Genomic DNA, 22,083 nt, shown 5'->3' with positions numbered 1-22,083 from the left:
GATCAAGTCAACAAGCTCAGTATGGGTGCAGGAAGCAACACCAACGCAGTCGTTGTGGTAGTGTAGGAAAAGTGGGGGGCGGACATCAGGGTAGGCTTGAAACCTGGATTGTTTCACATAGTCAACACAATGGCAGGCATTGCCGGGGCCCATGTGAGTACCTATGGCTACACCTTTGAAGGAAGTGGGAGGAGCCAAAGGAGAAATTATTAAGAGTGAGGACAAGTTCCACTAGGTGGAGGAGAGTGGTGGTGGAGGGGAACTGGTTGTGTCTGGTGTCCAGAAAGAAACTGAGACCTTCACGGTGAGGGATAGAGGTGTATAGAGACTGGACATCAATAGTGAAAATAAGGTAATGGGAGCCAGGGAACTTGAAATCCTTGAAAAGATCCAGAGGATGTGAGGTGTCACGGATGTAGGTAGGAAGGGACTGAACTGGGGGATAAAACAGAATCGAGGTATGCAGATATGATTTTAGTGGTGCAGGAACAAGCTGGAACAATGTGTCTACCTGGACAAGCTGGTATGTGGGTCTTGTGTAGGAGGTAGAAACCAAAGTTGCGGGGTGCGGGAGCTATGAGGTTCATGGCAGTGGATGGGAGATCCCCAGAGCTATTAATGTCAATGATGCTCTGCACCCATGTAGAGCTTGTCAACTTCATCAACTTTGCCGCCAACTTCCACCCTCCCCTTAAATTTACCTGGTAAATTTGCAGCACCTCCCTCCCCTTCCTCAGTGTCAGTATCTCTACCCATAGACTCTCACAGCTACCTAGACTATACCTCTTTCCACTCTGTTACTTATAAAAATGCAATCCCCTTCTCTCAATTTCTCCATCTCCACTGCATCTGTTCTCAGTATGAGACTATTCATTCCAGAATGAAGGAAAATTTCTCAAAGAAAAAATTCTTTTTCAAAGAAAGGGGCTTCCCATCCTCCTTCCAGGTGAGGTGACACTTCACCTGTGAATCTGTTGGGGTCATACACTATGTCTTGTACTCCCGGTGTGACCTTCTGTATATCGGTGAGACCCAGCGTAGATTGGGAGACCGCTTCACTGCATGCCTCCGTCCGCCAGAAGAAGCGGGACCTCTCAGTGGCCACCCATTTTAATTCCACTTCCCATTCTCATTCCAATATGTCAATCCATCACCTTCTCTCCTGTTGCAATGAGGCCACGCTCAGGTTGGAGGAACAAAACCTCATATTCCATCTGGGCAGCCTCCAACCTGCTGGCATGAACATTGATTTCTCGAACTTCTGGCTATGGTCCTCCCTTTCACCATTCCCCATCCCCTTTTCCCTCTCTCACTTATCTCCTTGCCTGCCCATCACCTCCCCCCCTTTTCTTTCTTCCATGGTCTTCTGACCTCTCCTATCAGACTCCCCCTTCTCCAGCCTTGTATTCCTTTCATCAACCAACTTCCCACTTCTTTACTTCATCCTTCCCCCTCCCGGTTTCACCTATCACTTTGTGTTTCTCTCTCCCCTTCCCCCACATTGTAAATCTACTCCTCATCTTTTTCTCTCCTGGCCTGCTGAGTTCCTCCAGCAATCATTGTATGTGTGTTGGTAGTACAACACAGGAACATGAATTTGTCTACAGTGGTGTCAGTTTCAAGTAATCCCACCTGCTCACACATAATCTATATCCCTCCATTTTCTGTGTGTTCAAGTACTACTGTGTAACCAAAAACTGGTTGCCCAGTAAATCTCCTTTAAACCTTTCCCTCTTAACAATAGGCTGTGCCTTCTATTATTTCGTATATCCACTCTGGGTAAAAGACTCAAATCTTGTGCACTTCTGTCAATTTGTGCCTCAACCTCTGATGTTCCAGAGAGAAGAAAAAAACAAATTGTTAAAACTTTTCATTATAGCTAATTCTAACCCAGGCAACATCCTGGTGAACCTCTTCTACATCCTCTCCAGAGCCTCCATATCCTTCATGTAATTCAGCGGCCAGAACTGCACACAATACTCCAAATATACCAAACCAAAATTTTACATCACTACATTGTGACTTATCAAAGTACATATGTGTCAACATAGATAACCTAGAGATTTGTTTTCTTGCGGGCATTCTCAGTAAATCCAAGAACTATAATAGAATCAATCGAAGACTGCACCCAAAAGGATAGACAAACAACCAATGTGCAAAAAACAACAAAATGCAAGTACAAAAGAAAAAATAATAAATCAATAAACAATATATGTCGAGAACATGAGATGAAGAGTCCTTGAAAATGAGTCTATAGATTGGGAGCAGTACAGTGATGGGGCAAGTGAAGTTATCCCCACTGGCTCAGGATCTTGATGACTGAGGGGTAATAACTGTTCTGGCACCTGGTGGTCAGAATCCTGAGGGTCCTGTACCACATTCCTGATGGCAGCAGCGAGCAGAGGGCTGGATGGAGGGAGTCTCTAATGATGGATGCTGCTTTCCTGTAACAGTGCTATGTACAGATGTGCTCAGTGATGGGGAGGGCTTTACCCATGATGGACTGGGCCATATCCACTACTTTTTGTAGGTTTTTCCATTCAAGGGTATTTCCATATCAGGCTGTGATGCAACACGTCAATATACTCTCCACCATATGTCTATAGGAATTTGTCAAAGTTTTAGAAGGGTGCTAACTTCTATGGAAGTAGAACTGCTGTGGTGCTTTCTTCGTAATTGCACTTGTATGCTGGGCCCAGGACAGATCCTCGGAAATGATAACATTTAGCAATTTAAGGTTGCTGACCCTCTCTACCTCTGATCCTCCAGTTTTTTCCTCAGTGGTTTGATCAAGGCACGAATGCGCAAGCGCGTGGATGTCAGCGAGTTATACTGGAGGGAAGGATTTAAAAGAAGACAGCTTTGTAGAGCAGACATCAGAGGAGTGGGTGACGGAGTAGAGGGAGACAGAGTAGGAGGGCTCTGGCGATAACGGGTCGAGGCAAGGTAAGCTACTTGTGAGGAATAGAAAGTATGTCTGTGAGGCTGTTGTTCTGTACTGGGTGTCAGATGTGGGATGTCTGAGAGACTCCCAGTCTCCCGGACAGCCACATCTGTGCCAGGTGCATCGAGCTGCAGCTCCTTAGAGACTGGGTTAGAGAACTGGTGATGCAGCTCGATGACCTTTGTCTGGTCAGGGAAAGTGAGGAGGTGATACAGAGGAGCTATAGGCAAGTAGTCACACCGAGGCCTCGGGAGATAGATAAGTGGGTAACAGTCAGGAGAGGGAAAGGCAAGAGTCAGATACCAGAGAATACCCCTGTGGTTGTCCCCCTTAACAATTACTCCTGTATGAGTACTGTTGGGGACGGCCTGCCTGGGGGAAGCAGCAGGGGCTGTGCTTCTGAATAAGAGTCTGGCTTAGAAGGTAGGGAAAGGAAGAGGATGGCAGCAGTGATAGGGGACTCTATAGTTAGGGGGTCAGACAGGTGATTCTGTGGATGCAAGAAAGAAAGACGGATAGTAGTTTGCCTCCCAGGTGCCAGGATCCGGGATCTTTCTGATTGCGTCCACGATATCCTGAAGTGGGAAGGAGAACAGCCAGAGGTCGAGGTACATATTGGTACCAACGACATAGGTAAGAAAAGGGAGGAGGTCCTGGAAACAGACTACAGGGAGTTAGGAAGGAAGTTGAGAAGCAGGACCACAAAGGTAGTCATCTCGGGATTACTGCTTGTGCCACGCAACAGTGAGAATAGGAATAGAATGAGATGTAGGATAAATACGTGGCTGAGGGATTGGAGCAGGGGGCAGGGATTCAGATTTCTGGATCATTTGGACCTCTTTTGGGGCAGGTGTGACCTGTACAAAAAGAATGGGTTGTGCTTGAATCCCAGGGGGGCCAATATCCTGGCAGGGAGGTTTGCTAAGGCTGTTGGGGAGAGTTTAAACTAGAATTGCTGGGGAGTGGGAACTGAACTGAAGCAACGGAGGAAGGGGTGGTTGGCTCACAAATGAAGAAAACTTGTAGGTAGTGTGAGAGGGAGGATAGGCAGGTGACAGAGAAGGGATGTGCTCAGACTGATGGTTTGAGATGTATCTATTTTAATGCAAAGGGTATTATGAACAAAGCAGATAAGCTTAGAGCATGGATCAGTACTTGGAGCTATGATGTTGCGGCCATTACAGAGACTTGGATGGTTCAGGGGCCGGAATGGTACGCAGATTGCCAGGCTTCAGATGTTTCAGAAAGGACAGGGAGGGAGGCAAAAGAGGTGAGGCGTGGCATTGTTGATAAGAGATAGTGTCACGGCTGTAGAAAAGGAGGAAGTAATGGAGGGATTGTCGAACTGAGTCTCTGTGAGTAGAAGTTTAGAACAGGAAGGGGTCAATAAATCTACTGGGTGTTTTTATAGCCTACCCAATTGTAACAGACATCAAGGAGCAGATAGGGAGACAGATTCTGGAAAGGTAATAATAAGAGGATCGTGGTGGTGGGAGATTTTAATTTCCCAAATATGGATTGGCATCTTCTTAGAGCAAGGAGTTTGTTAGATGTGTTTAGGAAGGTTTCCTGACACAATGTGTAGATAAGCCTATAAGAAGAGAGGCTGCACTTGATCTGGTATTGGAAAATCAACCTGGTTAGGTGTCAGATCTCTCAGTGGGAGAGCATTTTGGAGATAGTGATCATAATTCTACCTCCTTTACCACATAACATTGGAGAGGGATAGGAACAGACAAGTTAGGAAAGTGTTTAATTGGAGTAAGGGGAATTATGAGGCTATCAGGCAGGAACTTGGAAGTATAAATTGGGAACAGATGTTCTCAGGGAAAAGAACGGCAGAAATGCGGCAAATGTTCAGGGAATATTTGCATGGAGTTCTGCATAGGTACGATCCAATGAGACAGGGTAAGGATGTTAAGGTACTGGAACCATGGTGTACAAAGGCAGCTGAAAATCTAGTCAAGAAGAAAAGAAAAGCTTATGAAGGGTTCAAAAAAACTAGGTGATGATAGAGATCTAGAAGATTATAAGGCTAGCAGGAAGGAGTTTAAGAATGAAATTAGGAGAGCCAGAAGGGGCCATGAGAAGGCCTTGGCAAGCAGGATTAAGGAAAACCCCAAGGCATTCTACAGATATGTGAAGAGCGAGAGGATAAGATGTGAGAGAATAGGACCAGTCAAGTGTGATAGTGGAAAAGTGTGTATGGAACTGGAGGAGATAGCGAAGATACTTAATGAATACTTTGCTTCAATATTCACTATGGAAAAGGACCTTGGTGATTGTAGGGATGACTTACAGTGGACTGAAAAGCTTGAGCATATAGATATTAAGAAAGAGGATGTGCTGGAGCTTTTGGAAAGCATCGTTGGATATGTATACTCCAGGCTACTGTGGGAGGCGAGAGAGGTGATTTCTGATAGATAGATATATAGATAGATAGATACTTTATTCATCCCCATGGGGAAATTCAACTTTTTTTCCAATGTCCCATACACTTGTTGTAGCAAAACTAATTACATACAATACTTAACTCAGTAAAAAATATGATATGCATCTAAATCACTATCTCAAAAAGCATTACTAATAGCTTTTAAAAAGTTCTTAAGTCCTGGCGGTAGAATTGTAAAGCCTAATGGCATTGGGGAGTATTGACCTCTTCATCCTGTCTGAGGAGCATTGCATCGATAGTAACCTGTCGCTGAAACTGCTTCTCTGTCTCTGGATGGTGCTATGTAGAGGATGTTCAGAGTTATCCATAATTGACCGTAGCCTACTCAGCGCTGACAATCCTCTGACAATGATCTTTGCATCATCAATGGGACGGGAGAGGTTCCGTAGGAGTGGAGGGGAAGGGAGTAGAGATAGCCCAGGAAATTATAGATCAGTGAGTATTACTTCAGTGGTTGGTAAGTTGATGGAGGAGATCTTGAGAGGCAGGAATTATGAGCATTTGGAGAGGCATAATAGTCAGCATGGCTTTGTCAAAGGCAGGTCGTGCCTTACAAGCCTTATTAAATTTTCTGACGATGTGACTGAACACATTGATGAAGGTAGCGTCATAGATGTAGTGTATATGGATTTCAGCAAGGCATTTGGTAAGGTACCCCCTGCAAGTCTTATTGAGAAAGTAAGGAGGCATGGGATCCAAGGGGACCTTGCTTTGTGCATCCAGAATTGGCTTGCCCACAGAAGGCAAAGAGTGGTTGTAGATGGATCATATTCTGCATGGAGGTCAGTGACCAGTGGTGTGCCTCAAGGATCTGTTCTGGGACACTTACTCTGTGATTTTTATAAATGATCTGGATGAGGAAGAGGGAGGGATGGGTTGTAGTCAATTTGCTGATGACAAAGGTTGGGTGTGTTGTGGTTAGTGTGGAGGGCTGTCAGAGGGGCATCACTAGAATGCAAAACTAGGCTGAAAAGTGGCAGATGGAGTTCAACCCAGGTAAGAGTGAGCATTGGTGGGTCAAATACGATGGCAGAATATAGTATTAATGGTAAGACTCTTGGCAGTGTGGAGGTTCAGAGGGATCTTGGAGTCCGAGTCCATAGGACACTCAAAGCTACTTCTCAGGTTGACTGTGTGGTTAAGAAGGCACACAGTGCATTGGCCTTCATCACCTGTAGGATTGAGTTTAAGAGCCGAGAAGTAATGTTACAGCTTTATAGGACCCTGGTAAGACCCTACTTGGAGTTGTTACGTATCCCGTAACTGGATCACTTACCAGCAAAGATAGAGAGGTCCGCTGAAGTCTGATGGTACCATTTTTAAACGTTTTTATTTATAAAGGGGCACAAAAGGAAGGTTAATACAAACATTTTGATAACATACGTCGTCAATACTCAATCTAAAGTGCAGGTATAGTAATGATCAATCAGAAATAAGCTCTATCGTTGTCTAGGGGATAATATCTTGTCCATTTGGAAATATAACAGTCATTCAAAAGTCGGCAGGCTTCAGCCTTTTGGGAACCGCTGGGTTTCCCGTGTTGGAGAGAGAGAGAGAGATTGGTGAGAAAAGGAACACTTGCCCGGGTCCTTACGAAGCAAAACCGTGGAATCAGGGGAGCCGGCTTTCCTGTTGTTAGTTAAAAGCGATTTTCCGTGATTCCAGCCACAGACTCCCGATTCGGAATCTAACGCACGTGGCTTCCTTCAAAATGGCTTTCCGCTACGACGGGATCACTATCGTGTCTCCTTGGTGCGTCTGGAGGGGTCGTCCCCCCCCCCCCCATACCCTCCTTTATACTTCCTCACGGGATCGCAGGTGTCAATCTCTCTCTCAACCAGCCCACTTTGCCCGAGGGCTTTACACATGGTCTTCATGAGACAATAGTCAAGGTCGCTTTATTCTGCATCCCGGTGGAACGCGGTATTCAGCACGTCTCTCTCTCTCTTGGGTCATTGACCCCCCCCTTCACTAGGGCTCTTGCGATTCTCACAAAGGAGGGGGCTGGTATCATAACACCTCCCCTCTTAAACGTTTTTTTACCAGCGGTTAAAAACAGTGGTATAGAGTCTTACAGGATTTTTGAATCTACCGCAATACACAAGCTTTTCTTTTCACAGAGTACTACTGTTATACATTCAAGTCAGTATCTAAACAGTTAACGATTACAGTGTCCCTTTCTTTAATATCTTAACATTGTGTACCGTACTAAAAATCTTGTAGCATCAGACTTCAATTCAATAACCACCTATTTTATTTTTTTTTCTTCAGCAACAAAACTAAGGAGGTGTGATCTTAGCTTAGGTGCATCTACAAAAGTTTATGCGAATACTAATCATTTCGGTCGTTTCACTTCACCGACAGGTCTCCAAAGGGGCTGTCTTTATTATTCACAGGCTTTGGTGCAACCCCGTACAACCTGCTTTGCTGTTTTAAAAAAATGGCATCCGCATTAACCGTCGCCTCTTTTTCGGTGAGTCCCCCCGTGGGGAACTTGAGTAATTTGGCGTGGTGAACTCCCGCCCATCTCGTTCATCGGGGTCATCTTATCAACACCACTTAGACCATTTCCACCCAATTCTGTAATTTTACCCAGGCGGCTAGCCCTTTCGTCAGGACCATGCAGGCTAATGGGTTTCCGTTCGAACCTTTCCCTCAGGCCGCATTTAAATTTCGGCTTTTTCACAGCGCTCTCTTGAATAACAACAGCGTGTGGGGCACCTTTACATTCCAAATCAACCTGTAATCGATGCGCAGGCACCGTGTTCCCAAGCCCTCGTTTCTGTAGCTTGGTTGCTTCTTCTGACACCAATCTAAACTTTAAATTTTCTTCATTCGATTTGGGAACTACAAACTTCCCGTTCCCTTCAATAACAATGTTTATTCCCCCTTGGTCGAGTTCCACTTTAAGATTCACCACCCCTTCGTGTAACAACACCTGGGAACCCTCCCTTCCCCCAATTACCAGGGTTAACCCTGTCTTCACTGAACCCAGTCCATCTGACCCACAGGGACTGCATTCCTTTTCAACTGAATCAAATACCTCAGACTTCTTCTGAGCTCCATTACTAGGTTCAGTACCACGTGCATCCACATCTTGGACACACTCAAACGGGACATCTGCCTCTTCCAGGCTTTCAATACCCATACCCTTTTCAAATTCTAAATTCCCCTGATCCTCCCAGTTCCTCTCTGGGCAACTCCTTTCCGGAGTAAACTCAACCCCACGGGCTGAAACAACCTCGTCTGCAAGGTAATGGCATCCTTTTCATCTAGGACTGCCTTCATCTCATTATCGGGAACACCTTGACAACTCTCAACTTCTTCAAACAGGGCTGCCACCCCCGACAGATTATCCATGTCCAACTCTGGACCTTTTAACAGCTTTTTCCGTTTCCCATCTTTATTTCCTACCTCTAGGACCTTTCTGTTCGCTAAGGGAAGATCTCGCTCCTCTCCCTTAACCCCTTTCACTTTACTACTCTTCGGTTTACCACCCTCAGAACCCTCGTGGTACAGGGTCGGTAGGACCATCTTAGCCAAATCAATACTGGCCAGATTTAAACTGCTCGCTTTGTCAGCTGCCTTTCTCGACAAGCTGTGAATTCTCGCGCCTGTGGTACAGACTGGAGATGCGAGGGGCGAGGCTGCAATCCTCACAGGCTGTTTGAGCCATGTCCAAACCTGCCCCCCGGCTAAATCATTTCCGAGGAGGACGTCCGCGTCAGTTCTCGGGAATTCTGATGGCACCCCTATTTCGACTGGTCCAGATACCAGCTCACAATCCATAATTACCTGATGTAGGTGCACCATTTCTATTCTTGTACCTATCCCCTTCACAGCGACCATTCCCCTTCTCTGACCGAAATCTAGTATCTCACGGCGGATCAACGACAGCTCCGCCCCGGTGTCTCGCCAGATTCGGATGGGAATGGGTGGGTCTCCCCCCTTCACGGACACGGTTCCGGGTGACAGCCAGGTCTCTGACCCTTCTCGTACTCTGTCTACCCGGGGCTCTCTCGTCGATTTACTGATTACCACGGCACATCCGATAGGGACCGCTGCTCTCCCTTTTTCTGGCTCCTTTCTCGGAGCAAAGCACCTAGAGGCAATATGTCCTCCCTTCCCACAATTAAAACAGGTCAAGCCCGGAAATCTCGGGCCACCTGGCCTTTCCCCCTCAACCTTACCACTAGCTCCCGGCGGGACCTCTGCCTCAACCGGCGGACCTTCCCTCCCGTTCCGACGGTCTCTTGGGTAACCTTTTGGCGAGGAAATCTTTATCCTGTGGGTTAGGGCATATTCATCTGCGAACCTAGCAATTTCTGAGATGGACTTATTCGCCTTCTCATTCAAATACATCCGGATCTCCTCCGGAACACACCCTTTTAATTCCTCAATCAGAAATAACTCCCTGATACGTCCATAATCCCCGTCCACCTGTTCCGCGGTGCACCAACGGTCCAAGAGCACACCCTTTTCATAGGCTAGCTCGGTATACGTTTGATTCCACCCTTTCCGTAAATTTCTGAACCTTTGTCTATATGCTTCAGGTACTAGCTCGTAACTCCGGAGAATGGCCTCTTTTACTTTGGCATAATTCTCCGCTTCCCCTTCCTCGACGGCCAAGGCCGCATATGCTCGTTGTGCCTTCCCCTTTAACACACTTTGTAACAACGCCACCCACTGCTCTTTGGGCCACTTTTGATTTACTGCCACCTTTTCAAAAAGCAAGAAATAACTATCAACATCCGACTCTTCGAATGGAGGTACTACCCTCAACTCCCGACTAACATTAAACCTCTCCTTTCGTTCTAACCCTAGATCTCTTCGCTCTTTCTTTAACTTCTCCATCTCCAAGTCATGTTTCCTCTGTTCTCGTCTCTCCTCATACTCTCTTTGCTTTTCGGCTCATTCCCTCTCGTTCTCGGCTCGTTCCCTCTCGTTCTCGGTTCGTTCCCTCTCGTTCTCGGCTACTTCTAGTTCTTTTAGCTGAATTTCATGCTGTCTTTGCTTTTCAGCTTGGTCCCGCTCTTTTTCCACCTCTAACTCCTTTAGTTGGATCTCCTGGTCCCTTTCTTTCTCTCTCTCAGCCGCTTCCAGCTGCTTCATTTTAAATTCATGTTGCTCCCTTTCTTTCTCAGCCCTTTCCTTTAGTTGGAGCTCCTGGTCCCTTTCTTTCTCTCTCTCAGCCGCTTCCAGCTGCTTCATTTTAAATTCATGTTCCAACCTTAATTTCTCCAACTCTAGCTGATCCATTCCACTCGCTGGTACTTTTTCAGGGATATTTTCCAAGGCCTCGGCTTCGAACATTTTCTTCCCAATGTAATACCGAGTTATGGCCCCTCGCACCCCCCGCTTTTTCATGGACGACCTCACTTCTGTGAGGTCCAATCCCTTCACCAAATTTAACAAGTCTGATTTGGTGGCCGCCTCTAGCGCCTCCACAGTCGGGTTTTTCATAAATTCATCCACGTCCATCTTTGCTGGTTTCCCGTCTGGCTACCCGCATACCAGATCCAATTTATTTAATTTATTTATTTTTTTGACTTACAAACCCAATTCACTGCCCTCCCAATTAGGTTTCAAATCTTGAGACGAGGCACCCACATTGTTACATATCCCGTAACTGGATCACTTACCAGCAAAGATAGAGAGGTCCGCTGAAGTCTGATAGTACCATTTTTAAACATTTTTATTTATAAAGGGGCACAAAAGGAAGGTTAATACAAACATTTTGATAACATACGTCGTCAATACTCAATCTAAAGCACAGGTATAGTAATGATCAATCAGAAATAAGCTCTATCGTTGTCTAGGGGATAATATCTTGTCCATTTGGAAATATAACAGTCATTCAAAAGTCGGCAGGCTTCAGCCTTTTGAGAACCGCTGGGTTTCCTGTGTTGGAGAGAGAGAGAGAGAGATTGGTGAGAAAAGGAACACTTGCCCGGGTCCTTACGAAGCAAAACCGTGGAATCAGGGGAGCCGGCTTTCCTGTTGTTAGTTAAAAGCGATTTTCCGTGATTCCAGCCACAGACTCCCGATTCGGAATCTAACGCACGTGGCTTCCTTCAAAATAGCTTCCCGCTACGACAGGATCGCTATCGTGTCTCCTTGGTGCGTCTGGAGGGGTCGTCCCCCCCCCCCCAGACCCTCCTTTATACTTCCTCACGGGATCGCAGGTGTCAGTCTCTCTCTCAACCAGCCCACTTTGCCTGAGGGCTTTACACGTGGTCCTCATGAGACAATAGTCAAGGTCGCTTTATTCTGCATCCCGGTGGAACGCGGTATTCAGCACGTCTCTCTCTCTCTTGGGTCATTGACCCCCCCCCCCTTCACTAGGGCTCTTGCGATTCTCACAAAGGAGGGGGCTGGTATCATAACAGAGTACTATGCTCTGTTCTGGTCACCTCACTACAGGAAGGATGTGGAAACTATAGAAAGGGTGCACAGGAGATTTACAAGGATGTGGCCTGGATTGGGGAACATTCCCAATGAGAATAGGTTGAGTGCCTTTTCTTCTTGGAGCGATGGAGGATGAGAGGTGACCTGATGGAGGTGTATAAGATGATGAGAGGCATTGATCATGTGGATAGTCAGAGCCTTTTTCCCAGAGCTGAAATGGCTAACACGAGAGGGCCCAGTTCTAAGGTGCTTGGAAGTAGGTACAGAGGAGCTGTCACGGACAAGTTTTTACGCAGAGGGTGCTGAGTGTGTGGAATGGGCTGCCAGCAACAGTGGTGGAAGCAGATTCGATAGGGACTTTTAAGAGGCTCCTGGATAGGTACATGGAGCTTAGAACAATAGAGGGCTATAGGTAACCCTAGATAATTTCTAAAGTAAGTACATGTTCCGCACAGCATCGTGGGCTGAAGGGCCTGTATTGTGCTGTAGGTTTTCTATGTTTCTATATTTCTTGCTAGAACCTTATTGATCCTTACTTCAACCTTATTGAAAGTAGGGTGGACCACTGGCAGTTGGAACTTCATCCCAACAAATATAAAGTAATGCACTTTGAGAAGTCAAATATAGTTTGACCATCTTGGGATTGGAGAATGGCAAATGTAGTTCCCTTGTTTAAAAAAGGTAATAGGAAGAATCCTGGGAGCTATAGACTGGTGAGTCTTAAGTCGGTGGTCTGCAGACTATTGGAAAAGATTCTTAAGCATAGGATGTACGAGCATTTGGAGAAGTACAGTCTACTCAAGGATAGTCAATGTGGCTTTGTGAAGGGAAGGTTGTGCCTCACGAGCCCAATTGAGTTTTTTGAAGAGGTGACAAAAGAAATTGATGACGATAGGGCAGTAGATGTGGTCTACATGGATTTTAGCAAGGCATTTGACAAGGTCCCTCATGAGAGATTCATCCAGAAAGTCATGAGGCATGGGATCAGTGGAACCTTGGCTGTTTGGATAAAAAAATTGGCTTACAGGAAGAAAGCAGAGTGTAGTAGTAGAAGGAAAGTATTCTGCCTGGAGGCCGGTGTCTAGTGGAATACCGCAAGGATCTATCCTGGGACCCTTGCTCTTAGTGATTTTTATAAATGACCTGGATGAAGAGGCGATGAAGATGGGTGAGTAAGTTTGCGGATGACACGAAGATTGGAGGAGTTGTGGATGGAGCTGTACGTTGTCGAAGGTTACAAGAGGATATAGACAGGATGCAGAGTTGGGCAGAAAAGTGGCAGATGGAGTTTAATCCGGATAAGTGTGAGGTGATGCATTTTGGAAGGATAAACCAGAAGGCTGAGTACAGGGTTAATGGTCAGTTACTTAAGAGTGTGGATGAACAGAGGGACCTTGGGGTTCAAATCCATACATCCCTCAAGGTTGCTGTACAGGTTGATAGGATAGTTAAGAAGGCCTATGGGATGCTAGGCTTCATTAATAGGGGGATTGAGTTCAAGAGTAGAGAGGTCATGTTCCAACTTACAAATCTCTGGTGAGACCACACTTATAGAGTATTGTGTTCGGTTCTGGTCACCTCATTATAGGAAGGATGTGGAAGCTATGGAGAGGGTGCAGTGGAGATTTACCAGGATGTTGCCTGGATTGGAGAACAAGTCATATGAAGCAAGGTTAGCAGAGCTGGGACTTTTCTCTTTGGAGCGTAGAAGGATGAGAGGGGACTTGATAGAGGTCTACAAGATTATGAGAGGCATAGATAGGGTGGACTGCCAGCGCCTGTTTCCCAGGGCACGAATAGCAAACACCAGAGGGCATATATACACAGTTAAGGGAGGGAAGTTTAGGGGAGACATCAGGGGTAAGTTTTTTCCACAGAGGGTTGTGGGTGCCTGGAATGACTTGCCAGGGATGGTGTGGAGGCTAAAACATTAGGGGTATTTAAGAGCCTCTTGGACAGGCACATGGATGAAAGAAAAATAGAGGGTTACGGGGTAGTGTGGGTTCAGTTCTTTTTTTTAAGGAATATATGGGTTGGCATAACATCGAGGGCTGAAGGGCTTGTACTGTGCTGTAGTATTCTAGTGTTCATCTACAAATTCAAATTTATTGTCATCTGACTCTGTGTGTGTGTGTGTGTGTGTGTGTATATGCATAAATATACACACAAAGAATCAGACAGAAAATTGTTACAGTGAACAGCTTGCTATGCTAGTGACAGTACCTCGGTAGGGTATTCATTAGTCTCACAGCCTGAGGGAAGAAGCTGTTGTCCAGTGTGGCAATCCTAGTCCTGATGTTCCTGTACCTCCTTCCTGATGGTAGAGGGTCTGGTAGGAATCCTCAACAATGCTTCAGGCCCTTGGAGTGTTGGTATACAACACTCCCAGTAAATGTCATAAATAGGAAGGGATTGACATTGGTGATCTTCTCAGCTGTTTTTACTAGTGGTTGATTTCAGTCATCATATTTAAGAGACATTTAGATAGGCCTTTACATTAAAAAGGCATAGCAGAATACAGATCTAATGCAGGCAAATGGGATTAATGAAGATGGACAGAAATGTAAGTATGGGCATAGTGGGTCATAGCACCAGTTTCTGTGCTGTATGGCTCTGATTATTTAAAACTCTTGCAAATCATGAAATAGAAGCATTGTGAACAGTAATTACAGATTATTGATACATTTTGTAAGCTTTGTCTTGTGCTACAAACTGCTACATCTTCATGGTATTTTACAGCTGAAACATACTAGGCTCCTAAGGTTCAGAAGCATTAACAGTACTTAGTTAAGATGTTCATTTTATTATAGGATCTAACCCAAGACCCACCCTATGGAGCAGATATACTTCGCTGGTGGGTGGCAGAATCCAACGTCTTTACAGAGGTGTTAATCGGACAGAATGTATTGCAAGCAGCGAGGGATGATGTATTTAAGGTGAGAATCACAAAAAATGAACTTGCATTATCGTTTACTGTTAATTATATGAACAGCCAGTGGCCATTTTGTTAGGTACACCTGCTTGTTAATGCAAATATCTAATCAGCCATTCATGTGGCAGCAAGTCAGTGCATAAAAGCATATAGACATAGTTAAAAGGTTTAATTGTTGTTCAGACCAAACATCAGAATGGGAAAAAAACGTGATCAAAGTGACTGATAGTTGTTGCCAGACAGAATGGTTTGAGTATCTCAGAAACTGCTGATTACCGATTTTCATGCATAACAGTTGATAGAGAATGGTGTGAAAATCAGTGCATGGCAGTTCTGTGAATGAAAACGTCTTGTTAATGAGAGAGGTCAGAGGAGAATGACCAGTCTGGTTCAAGCTGATAGAAAGGTGACAGTAACTCAACCACGCGTTACAACAACGTACAGAAGAGCATCTGAACACCCATGTCAAACGTTGAAGTGAATGGGCTGCAGCAGCAAAAGACCACAAGCATATTTGGTACTTTCTGTATCTATTAAGTGGCCACTGGGTGTATATAACTCTCAGTGGTAAATATAGGTCTGTTCCATTAACACTGTATTGCTTGATTTTGTAGGGAATCCTTTGTATTCAGCTGTTTCAATTCTATAGCAGACCATAACATTTTTAGCTTACTCTTTGATCGGTGCATTACCAGTTATGTGCAGTTAAGGTTTTGCTCTGCGTGATTTTCAATTGATATAGGGGGCCTTTGCAAAATTGTAAAACTGGACTGGCTGCAGATTGAACAAGAACAGAATGCTGAAAAATCATAACATATTGCCAGCATCTTGTTTTGGGACAATGTCCCTTCATCAGAAATGGAAGAATGAGAATATAACCATGCTTTAAATTACAGAAGCTAGGGAACAGATGGAATGTCTGAGAGTCTGCTGACTAATGTTGTCAATGTTACAATTAAAAATGACAATTGGTACAGAGACAATTTGAAATATAATTAATTGAAACAGAAGGGTGCATGTGTGTTATAAAGTGGGGTTTTCTTCTGAAATTGTTAAACTTAGTAGAGTAAAAACTGATAATCCAGAAAATGTGAGGCTTCGTTGGTACTGGATTTAGCAGATTTTCCAGACTGTTGGATTTTATTCCCTTAACTAGCTGAATAAAATTCAATTCACTTTTTTTAAAAAGATGTTACACAGAAGTAAGTTGTATTTCCACTGAGCCATCTGATCTTAAAGGGAACACTGGAAACAAGGCCCCAGTGTGCTTAAAAGGGCCATGGTAACAGGGCTGCAATGAGCCAGATAGAGAACATATAACAAGAACAGTACAACTCAGAACATACTATTCAACCCTTGGTGTCTGCGCTGATCTTGATGCCAAACTATCTGCTTCCACCACTGCCCATTGCAGTGAGTTCCAGCACTCACCACTCTGTAAATACCATCAGCCCACATTTCCATATCCTGTTGAACTCTTTGATGACCTTTCTCAGTAACCACAATTCCATTGATTTTGTTGTCAAGATGTAATGTTGAGGCTTTATAAAGCACTGGTGAGGCCTCATGTGGTGTACTGTGAGCAGTTTTGGGCCCCTTATCTAAAAAATGATATGCAGATGTTGGAGAGGGTTCAAAGGAGGTTCACGAAAGTGATTCCAGGTTTGAAAGGCTTATCATAAGAGGAGTGTTTGATGGCCCTGGTCCTGTACTCAATCGAATTCAGAAGAAGGAGGATGGGACCTCATTGAAATCTATCGAATGTTGAAAGGCCTTGATAGAGTGGATGTGGGGAGGATGTTTCCTATGGTGAGGGAGTCTAAGACAGGAGGGTACAACCTCCAAATAGAGGGATGCCCAATAGAATGGAGACGAGAAGGAATTTTTTTTAGCCAGAGAGTAGTGATGCTGTGTAAATTTGTTGCCATAGGCAGCTGCGGAGGCTGTCATTGGCAGAGGTTGGTAGATTCTTAATTAGTAAGGGCATGAATGGATATGGGGAAAAGGCAGGAGATTGCCACTGAGAGGGAAATGGATCAGCCATGATGTAATTGTAGAGCTGACTTGATGGGCCAAATGGCCTAATTATGCTCCTGTATCTTATGGTCTGCAAACTTGCTAATCAGCCCACTTACATTTTAAGACTTAATAGGCCAAATAGCCTAATTCTTGTCTTGTGTCTTATGGTCTTATATGGTCTAAGTGTTGACTGTTTCTCTCTTTAAAGATAATGCAGACTATTTCTTGCATTTTGTGCTTTTTATTTTAAATTTCTATCATCTACATTTTTTCTTTTCAAAATAAGTTAGCATTTTGGCTCTGTTTGCCAGTCTGTCCCAAAACACTGTATCTGCTCTTTAATATGCTTCTTGAAATTCTGGCAATTCCTTCTACTGTGGAAGAAAGGCATCCTTGATATTCTAAATGTTTGAGAATAATTGTTCAACTATTTCATATTGATTTGAACTGATTGACTAGCATGCTAGGAAAGACAGCTTATCTAGGCCTGATCTAAAATTTGCATTTTACCTGTTATTTCCTTGGATTTATGCATTCCAAAGCACATCACAGTGAACAATTTACCTTTGGAGTAATAGAAGAAAACCAAAATATCCTAAATAAAACTGCAAACATAAGAAATCATCAGCAGGTTATGTATTTTCAGACAGCAAAATAGAGTTAATGCTTCAAGTCAATGTTCCCTCAATGGATTATGGGTCACAGAAACATAGGAAAACCTACAGCATAATACAGGCCCTTCGGCCCACAAGGTTGTGCCAAACATGTCCCTGCCCTAGAAATTACTAGGCTTACCTATAGCCCTCTATTTTTCTAAGCTCCATATACCTATCCAAAAGTCTATTAAAAGACCCTATCATATCCACCTCCACCACCATCACCAGCAGCCCATTCCACACATTCACCACTCTCTGATTAAAAAAAACTTACCCGACATCTCCTCTGCACCTTAAACCTCTGTCCTCTTGTGGCAACCATTGCAGCCCTGGGGAAAAAGCCTCTGACTATCCACATGATCAATGCCTCTCATCATCTTGTACACCTCTATCAGGTCACCTCTCATCCTCCTTCACTCCAAGGAGAAAAGGCCAAGCTCACTCGACCTATCCTCATAAGACATGCTCCCCAATCCAGGCAGCATCCTTGTAAATCTCCTCTGCACCCTTTCTATGTCTTCCACATCCTTCCTGTAGTGAGGCGACCAAAACTGAGCACAGTACTGCAAGTGGGGTCTGACCAGAGTTCTATATAGCTGCAACATTACCTCTCGACTCCTAAATTCAATTCCACGATTGATGAAGGCCAATATGCCTTCTTAACCACAAAGTCAACCTGCGCAGCTGCTTTGAGCATCCTATGGACTTGAACCCCAAGATCCCTCTGATCCTCCACACTGCCAAGAGTCTTACCATTAATACTATATTCTGCCATCATATTTGACCTACCAGAATGAACCACTTCACACTTATCTGGGTTGAACTCCCATCTGCTACTTCTCAGCCTAGTTTTGTATCCTATCAATGTCCCGCTGTAACCTCTGACAGCTCTCCACACTATCCATGACACCTCCAACCTCTCTGTCATCAGCAAACTTACTAACCATCCCTCCAATTCCTCATCCAGATCATTTATAAAAGTCACGAAGAGTAAGGGTCCCAGAAGAGATCCCTGAGGCACTGACCGAACTCCATGCAAAATATGACCTGCCCACAACCACTCTTTGCCTTCTGTGGGCAAGTCAGTTCTGGATCCACAAAGCAAGGTCCTCTTGGATCCCATGCCTCCTTACTTTCTCAATAAGCCTTGCATGGGGTACCTTACAAATGCCTTGCTGAAATCCATATTCACTACATCTACTGCTCTTCTTTCATCAATATGTTTAGTCACATCCTCAAAAAATTCAGTCAGACTCGTAAGGCATGACCTGCCCTTGACAAAGCTGTGTTGACTATTCCTAATCATATTATACCTGTCCAAATGTTCATAATTCCTGCCTCTCAGGATCTTCTCCATCAACTTACCAACCTCTGAGGTAAGACTCACTGATCTATAATTTGCTGGTCTATCTCTACTCCCTTTCTTGAATAAAGGAACAACATTTGCAACCCTCCAATCCTCTGGAACCTCTCCTGTCCTTATTGATGATACAAGATCATCGCCAGAGGCTCAGCAATCTCCTCCCTCGCCTGGGGTACATCTCATCCGGGCCTCGCGGCTTATCCAACTTGATGTTTTCCAAAAGCTCTATCACATCCTCTTTCTTAATATCTACATGCTCAAGCTTTTCAATCTGCTGCAATTCATCACTATTATCACCAAGAGCCTTTTCCATAGTGAATACTGAAGCAAAGTATTCATTAAGTACCTCTGCTGTTTCCTCTGGTTCCATACACACTTTCCCACTGTCACATCTGTAAGTCCTATTCTTTCACTTCTTATCCTCCTGCTCTTCACATACTTGTAGAATGCCTTGGGCTTTTCCTTAATTCTGCCTGCCAAGGCCTTCTCATGGCCCCTTCTGGCTCTCCTAATTTCCTTCTTAAGCTCCTTCCTAGTAGCCTTATAATCTTCTAGATCTCTAACATCACTTGGCTCTCTGAACCTTTTGAAAGCTTCTTGACCAGATTTATGACAGCCTTTGTACACTACAGTTCCTGCACCCTACCATAACTTCCCTGTCTCATTGGAACGTACCTATGCAGAACTTCACACAAATATTCCCTGAATATTTGCCACATTTCTTCTGTACATTTCCTTGAGAACATGTTTCCAATTTAAGCTTCCAGTTTCCTGCTTGTTAGCCTCATAATTCCCCTTACTCCATTTAAATGCTTTCCTAACTTGTCTGTTCCTATCTCTCTCCAATGCTATGGTAAAGGAGATAGAATTATGCTCACTATCTCCAAAATGCTCTCCCACTGAGAGATCTGCTACCTGACCAGGTTCATTTCCCAACATCAAACCAAGTACAGCCTCTCCTCTTATAGGCTTATCTACATATTGTGTCAAGAAACCTTCCTGAACACACCTAACAAACTCCACCTATCTAAACCCCTTGTTCTAGGGAGATGCCAATCAATATTTGGGAAATAAAAATCTCCCATCGCGACAACTCTGTTATTATTACACCTTTCCAGGATCTGTTTCCCTATCTGCTCCTCAATATCCCTGTTACTATTGGGCGGCCTATAAAAAACACCCACTAAAGTTATTGACCCCTTCCTGTTCCTAATCTCCACCCACAGACTCCTAGACAATCCCTCCATGACATCCACCTCTTCTGCAGCCGTGACACTATCTCTGATCAACAGTGCCACGCCCCATCTCTTTTGCCTCCCTCCTTGTCTTTTCTGAAACATCTAAAACCCAGCACTTGAAGTAACCATTCCTGTCCCTGAGCCATCCAAGTCTCTGTGATGGCCACCACATCATATCTCCAAGTACTGATCCACGCTCTAAGCTCATCCGCTTTGTTCACAACACTTCTTGCATTAAAATAGACACATCTCAAACCTTCGGTCTGAGCAAGTCCCTTCTCTATCACCTGCCTATCCTCCCGCACACGCAATCTCCTATCTTTCTTTATTTGAGAGCCAGACGCATCTTCCCTGCAAAGATCTGCAGAGTATTTCCAGCATTTTCTAATTCTACTCACCTTTGGCATTATTTACTTAAGTGATTTTTTTCGCAAATTAAACAGATTTTATTGAATACAAATGCATTAGCACTAAAAACAAATGAATATGTTTAGTTTCACAATGTTTGGGGAGGCTGGTAAACAAATCTTGGAAACCCCATTTGAGCCACCGCTGAATTACTTTTGCATTCTGATGCATTAATTGGAAATTGTATCAATGAACTGCTTCATGTACAAGGTGAACCAGAAAGTCATTGTTCCTTGTTGTAATTTTGAAGTTGCAATGATTTTGAATGTCCCTACTATAATTATCTGTTCTGTTCCTTCAGTTGCGAAACACATTACGATTTATGCTGGGGAATCTTTATAATTTCAATTCTGAGGTTGATGGAGTTTCAAATGAACAAATGCTCTTAGTGGATCAGTATATGCTTCATCTCCTTCAAGATTATGGCATCAAGGTAAAGGCATTAGAAATATTTACCTGTATTAAATAATTAGTTAACAATTTTCACACCTTAGCTTCTTTAACATAAAATACCTTTTGTGGAAATTTTTTAACAATTTATTTTGTTTGTCTCTAAAACAGCAGGAAACCATTACAAATCATTGTGATAATATTCATAAAGTAAATGGCTGTAGTTTAATGATATGGAAATTAGATAGATAGATAGAATGTAAACCTTCATAAAACATCTGTTTGGGAACAGATTAAACCTGTTGGTGTCAGGTACTGATTATGTGTGAATCATTGATTTAATTTTCAACAACCTGACTGAACAGCGTTATAGAATTTGTGATTGTAGCAGCAAGCTCACTCGGCAATTAGCTTGAAATACAGTACATGTGTTTCATGTGCGCCAATACCATGTGCAAATCAACTTTTCTTTCTCAATTCATGTGCTTGACAGAAAACATTTGGATTGCATTCTAATTAAGCAATGTGAATTAAAGTTATAGAAGCTTTAATAAGTGAACATGCAAGGAATGGAGGAATGTGGATCAGGTGCATATGAGTATGAATATGTAATGTAAAATTCCTAAGCATATGGAAATTGGAATGTAAATATATTGTTTGGGAACAGATTAAACCTGTGGTTCTCAGGTACTGATTATGTGTGAATCATTAAAACTCCTCTAAGCTTAGGAACTGTCAGGTCACTCATCTGAGTGCTGCTAGTACCATGTAACCCAGTACTACCTGTCACATGGTCGGCGACTAAACCGTCTCCCCCACCAGGCTTGTCTGGAGAGGAGGGTGGCTAGACACCCTGCAGGACGAAAAACAAGACCTGTCAAAGGACGGATGAATCCTCTCGTAGGGTCAACGGCCATCTAGCAAACACGTGCCATGAAGCGCGGAAAGGGCATCCCTTGCATCAAAGCTTGGTCTGGCCATTCACTGCAACAGAACTTCCCCAGCCATCTTGGACCCCACCGTGCCGCTGGATCCGGGAGGGGATGTCGAGAGGGTGGGTCTGGACCTGTGCAACCCCCTACTCACCTAAAATCCATTCACACGCACGCTGTTCCTTTCTGAGTGGGGTATTAACCCCACTAACTGACTGAAAGGAACCATCATCATCCTATGGGATGGATACCCAGAGAGAGGAGAGAGAAGCATAAGTACTTAAACTGAATTCTACCACTGACAGCTAATGATAGCTCTGGTCAGATTAAGTTCTAGCTTT

The 22,083-nt window shown here is 44.1% G+C and overlaps 1 protein-coding gene across 1 annotated transcript in view; it reads left to right on the top strand.

Annotated features, from left to right (window-relative positions):
- The window catches only part of iars2 (isoleucyl-tRNA synthetase 2, mitochondrial), a 103,816-nt gene that overhangs the window by 74,713 nt on the left and 7,020 nt on the right, over positions 1–22,083 (top strand). The window contains exons 17-18 of the mRNA XM_073050795.1: positions 14,615–14,740; positions 20,722–20,853. Of these exons, the coding sequence (XP_072906896.1) occupies positions 14,615–14,740; positions 20,722–20,853 (258 nt within the window). The remainder of the gene's footprint in view (positions 1–14,614; positions 14,741–20,721; positions 20,854–22,083) is intronic.

This window comes from Hemitrygon akajei, chromosome 7, assembly GCF_048418815.1.
Source record: "Hemitrygon akajei chromosome 7, sHemAka1.3, whole genome shotgun sequence".
In the NCBI taxonomy this organism is placed as follows: domain Eukaryota; kingdom Metazoa; phylum Chordata; class Chondrichthyes; order Myliobatiformes; family Dasyatidae; genus Hemitrygon; species Hemitrygon akajei.
This window is presented reverse-complemented; position numbering and strand designations above follow the sequence as displayed.